The sequence below is a fragment of the Moschus berezovskii genome, chromosome 8, assembly GCF_049115385.1.
Source record: "Moschus berezovskii isolate FMDL1 chromosome 8, NW_MosBer_1.0, whole genome shotgun sequence".
In the NCBI taxonomy this organism is placed as follows: domain Eukaryota; kingdom Metazoa; phylum Chordata; class Mammalia; order Artiodactyla; family Moschidae; genus Moschus; species Moschus berezovskii.
The window spans coordinates 103649449-103655120 of NC_142467.1; the positions used below are offsets into that span (position 1 = coordinate 103649449).

Sequence of the window (5672 nt, forward strand, 5' to 3'; positions counted from 1 at the left end):
TGATTACCTATTTTTCTACAGGTTTTAGCATTTCAAAAAATTTCTACTGATCATAGTTTTTCAAATGAAGTTTGGAGGATATTTTTGACCATAAAAAGTTTTATTTTATTGAAATATATCTATACTCTTAGTTTTGAATTTCTTGTTATATTGGATGGTTTTGCCCCCTGCAAATTGAATATGTTGTTTTCTAGATGTTCATCTAAAATGTATTGGTCACCCCTACACAGAGGCTGGATGCAATACGTTTATTTTGTATGAAGCATGAGGGAGGAGAACTGTCATAGTGTGGACAGGACTCATAGAGCATGTCCCAGGGCAGCTTCTGCATGATGGATGAAGTCCAGAATCATGATTAGAATGTGCCCACTGAGATTCTCAAAAAAGGGATGAAATATTACAGAACGGGAACAGTAAGTAAAAGAAAGATTCCACATGAGAAAATTGAGAAAGGAGCTAAGCTCATCCGTTATTGAGCCATACAAAAACTGTATGGTCAGGGACTTCCCTGGTGGCCCAGTGGTTAAGAATTCACCTTCCAATGCAGGGGGTGTGGGTTCAATCCCTGGTACGGGAGCTATGATTCCACATACCTGATGGCCAAAACACTAAAATATATATTTAAAAAAAGAAGCAATATTGTAACAAATTCAGTAAAGACTTTTAAAATGGTTCACATCAGAAAAATATTAAAAAAAACTAACTGGTCAAATAATTATGGAATAGGCACAGGAAAAGTAAATCTACTGCATCATACTAACAATGTCCAACTTTTGTTATACTGCAGGCATTTTCTTTGGGGAAATGTTGGTTTATCCCTTTGTTCATTTTTTGGTGGGTGTACCATACATAAGGTGTTTGACACCATTAAGAAAATCACTACTTCTGTCTTTTAGACAAGTTTTTGCTGTTGTTGTTCTCTTATTTTTTCTGGGCATCAATGGAATGTAATCAGGGTTGGAATGCTGCCAGAACCAAGAGAGATTATTCTTCCTCACAATCTCTCTGGGACCAGCTGAGCTCATTAGATCTTTTCCTCCTGACCCACTTCATTTTTTCTCTTTCTGTTAATTGAACAGATTTTTTTTGCTTAAAAAATCAACCAAAAATGTCCCTATCAGTATGGAGTCCCAGGTTTATGTGTCCATGAGAAATTGAAGAATTGGAATATCTGAGGACCACTTCTGCATTCTACAGGGGAAAGATCACTGGTTGGGCCAGTTTGGGATTTATGCATTCCTAGTGCAATTAGGAAAGGAAATCAACCTTGAATATACACTGGAAGGGCTATTGCTGAAGCTGAAGCTCCAATACTTTGGCTATTTGAAGACCTGAAGAGCCAACTCATTGGAAAAGACTCTGATGCCAGGAAAAATTGAAGACAAAAGGAGAAGAGGATGAGATGGCTAGATAACATCACCGACTCAATGGATATGAACTTGAGCAAACTCTAGGAGACAGTAAAGGACAGGGAGCCTGGTGTGCTGCAGTCCAGGGAGCCTGGTGTGCTGCAGTCCATGGGGTTGCAAAGAGTCGGGCAGGACTTAGCAACTGAAAAACAGCAACAACAAAGTGTAACCAGGAAGGCGGTGGCTGAGAAAGACATGGAAATACCGCAGTGCTGGAGGTCATGGTATGTGTGTGTGAGAGAGAGACTTGTGGAGTGTGACCAGTCTTCAGAACAAGAGTACCAGGACACATACAATCCAAGATGATTCTTACAGTCCTGGGACCAGAACTCAAACAGAGGAGATACTAAGGAGGAGAGTTGTTTCTTTTTTAAAATATTGACTAACTGATTGACTTATTGACTTGGCTGTGCATGATCTTCTTTGTAGCCTATGAGATCTTTAATTGCAGAATGTGAACTCTTAGTTGTCTCATGTGGGATCTAGTTCCCTGAGCAGAGATCAAACCCGAACCCCCTGCATTGTAAGCAAGACTCTTAGCCACTGGATCACCAGAGGAGTCCCCTGGGGACCCTTTGGCAACAAGATGAATAAAATGCAAGTTGTAGTATGGAACAGGAAATACCTGTGCCCTGGGGTTTCAGCAGTGGCAGAGAGACCACCTCCCTCCTCAAAATGTGTGACACCACCTCTTCTCAGTCTTTATCAGGTTCATTCACTTGCAACACTGATTCTCTTTTTTTGAACTGAGCACAGGAAACAAGCACCTTCTTCAGGGCCTTTGCCCTGGCCGTTCCCTCTGCTGGGCACACATGTCCCCACATAGACCCAATCTCTCCTTTGAGCCTGTTAGTTTCATCACAGAATCTGTCAACATAGGATGATATATAATTTTACGGTCTGTTTAAATAGTCATTCTCTTTTTTTATGTCCTGATTCATTTTTTCAGTTTTAATTACTTTATGATGTTGTGCTAGTTTCTGCTGTACAATAATGTGAATCAGCCAGGAGTATACATATATCACCTCCTTCTTGAGCCTCCTTCTCACCCCACCCCGCCCCACCCATCTAGGTCATCACCAAGCACAAGGCAGGGCTCCCTGTGTCATGCAGCAGCTTCTCACTAGCTAGCTATTCTACACATGGTAGTATATAGATGTTAATGTTATTTTTTCAATTCATCCCCCTGCTTCCCCTGATGTGTTCACAAGTCCATTCTCCACATCTGCATCTCTATTCCTACACCTCAGACAGGTTCATCTGTATCATTTTTCTAGATTCTATATATGTGCATCAAATGTGCAAATTTGTTTTTCTCCTTCTGATTTACTTCACTCTGTATAACAGGCTCTAGATTCGTCCACCTCCCTTCAATTGACTCAAATGAGTTCCTTTTTATGGCTGAATGATGTTTCATTGTGTATATATACCACAACTTCTTTATCCATTCATCTGTCCATGGATATCTAGGTTGCTTCCATATCTTGGCTATTATAAATACTGCTGCAATAAACATTGGGGTACATGTGTTGTTTTGATTTCTAGCTTTCTCAGGTTATATACCCAGTCATGGGATTGTTGGGTCATATGGTAGTTTTATTCCTAGTGTTTTTTAAGACATCTCTATACTATTTTCCATAGTGGCTATATCGACTTACATTCCCACCATATAGTCATTCTCTATGATTGAAATGAGACTGTGGGGACTTTTTTTTTAGCACCTTGTACTCATTGCCTAGACAGTGCTTAAAAGTGATAGACTTTGATTATATTCTTGAATTACACTATGAAATTCTCATTAAAAGTGCAAAACTCATGACCCTTCTGGTAAAAGCTGGTTGGGAAAATTTTTCACATTATGTGGGGCACAAAGATACCTCCATGGGACTATACAAAATACACAAAATATCAAATTAATATTTGATGACAAAACGTAAATTTGAAACACCATTTTGAACATGTGAGGAACACAAGTTTGTATGAAAATTATCCATGTTATACCTCTTCTTTTCCAGAAGTCACCTTCCTGCATGGAACCAGACAATGATACACAAATTACAGAATTTCTCCTTCTGGGACTTTCAGAGGAAGTAAAAATACAACCCCTCATATTTGGGCTTTTCCTCTCCACGTACCTGATCACTGTATTTGGAAACCTGCTTATCGTCTTGGCCATCACTTCAGACGCCCACCTCCACACCCCCATGTACTTCTTCCTCTCCAACCTGTCCTTTGTAGACATCTGTTTCACCTCCACCACCATCCCAAAGATGCTGTGGAATATCTGGACACAAAGCAAAGTTATCAGCTATAAAGAATGCATCACACAGATTTATTTTCTCATCCTCTTTGCAGTGTTGGACATCCTCCTCCTGACCGTGATGGCCTATGACCGCTTTGTGGCCATTTGTCAACCTCTCCACTACACAGTCATCATGAATCCCCAGCTCTGTGGACTGCTGGTGCTGATGTCCTGGATTATAAGTGTCCTGAATTCCTTATCACAAAGCTTAATGGTGTTGCGACTGTCCTTCTGCACAAACATTGAAATTCCCCACTTTTTCTGTGAACTCAATCATATGGTCCAACTTGCCTGTTCTGACACCTTTCTTAATAACATAGTGATGTATTTTGCAGCTGTCCTGCTGTGTGGTGGTCCCTTCTTTGGTATCCTTTGTTCATATTCGAAAATAGTTTCCTCTATATGCAGAATCTCATCTGCTCAGGGGAAATATAAAGCATTTTCCACCTGTGCATCTCACCTCACCATTGTCTCCTTATTTTATTGTACGATGCTTGGAGTGTACCTTAGCTCTGCAGCTACCCACAATGCACACTCAAGTGCAACGGCCTCGGTGATGTACACAGTCATCACACCCATGCTGAACCCCTTCATCTACAGCCTGAGGAATAAAGACATGAAGAGGGCTCTGAAAGCATTGTTTGTGAAAGGAAATATATAAAGGCCAATTGTTGTAAAACTGAAGAAGCACCCAAGATTGAAGAGGTCAAACCTCGGAGTCAGATATGGTGACTGTTTGATCAGACTATGAAAGCAGAACTTACTACTTTTATTTTCTTGAATTTCCACCTCTTTGATTTCAACTTTTCTGTCTTAACTTGTAGCTCATTTTAATAAGCTTTCTTCTTCCTTTGATATCCAGCAAATTTCCCCTTGTTTTATATTTTTTTAATTTATTTTTTTATTGAAGGATAATTGCTTTAGAGAATTTTATTGTATTCTCAACATGAATCAGCCATAGGTATACATATATCTCCTCCCTTTTGAACCTCCCTCCCATTTCCCAGCCCATCCCATCCCTCTATGTTGATACAGAGCCCCTGTTTGAGTTTCCTGAGCCATATAGCAAATTCCCATTGGCTATCTATTTTACATATGGCAAAGTAAGTTTCCGTGTTACTCTTTCCATACATCTCACCCTCTCCTCCCCTCTCCCCACGTCCACTAGTCTATTCTCTATGTCTGTTTCTCCATTGCTGACCTGTAAATAAATACTTCAGTACCATTTTTCTAGATTCCATATATATGTGTTATAATATTTATCTTTCTCTTTCTGATTCACTTTACTCTGTATAATAGGTTCTAGGTTCATCCACCTCATCAGAACTGACTCAAATGCATTCCTTTTTATGACTGAGTAATATTCCATTGTGGGTATGTACTACAATGTATTCATCCAATCATCTGTCAATGAACATCTAGGTTGCTTCCATGTTTTAGCTATTGTAAACAGTGCTGCAATGAACAGTGGGATACATGTGTCTTTTTCAATTTTGGTTTCCTCAGGGTATATGCCTAGAAGTGGGATTGCTGGGTCATAAGGTGGTTTTATTCCTAGATATTTAAGGAATCTCCATACTGTCTTCCATAGAGGGAATGTATCAATTTACATTCCCACCAACAGTGCAAGAGCATTCCCTTTTCTCCACACCCTCTCCAGCATTTATTGTTTGTAGACTTTTTGATAATGGCCATTCTGACCGATGTGAGGTGATATCTCACTATAGTTTTTATTTTCGTTTCCATAATAATGAACGATGTTGAGCATCTTTCCATGTGTTTGTTAGCCATCTGTATGTCTTCTGTGGAGAAATGTCTGTTTAAGTACTTTTGCCATTTTTTGTGAGTTGTTTGTTTTTCTGGCATTGAGTTGTATGAACTGCTCGTATATTTTGGAAATTAATCCTTTGTCAGTTGTTTCATTTGCAATTATTTTCTCCCATTCTGAGAGCTGTCTTTTC

The 5672-nt window shown here is 39.5% G+C and overlaps 1 protein-coding gene across 1 annotated transcript; it reads left to right on the forward strand.

Annotated features, from left to right (window-relative positions):
- The first annotated feature begins 3401 nt into the window (after positions 1-3401).
- Positions 3402-4372, forward strand: LOC129559320 (olfactory receptor 7A17-like). Its single transcript, XM_055430931.2, has one exon. The coding sequence runs from the start codon at positions 3440-3442 to the stop codon at positions 4370-4372; it is 933 nt and encodes a 310-aa protein (XP_055286906.2). The 5' UTR covers positions 3402-3439.
- Positions 4373-5672: the final 1300 nt, after the last annotated feature.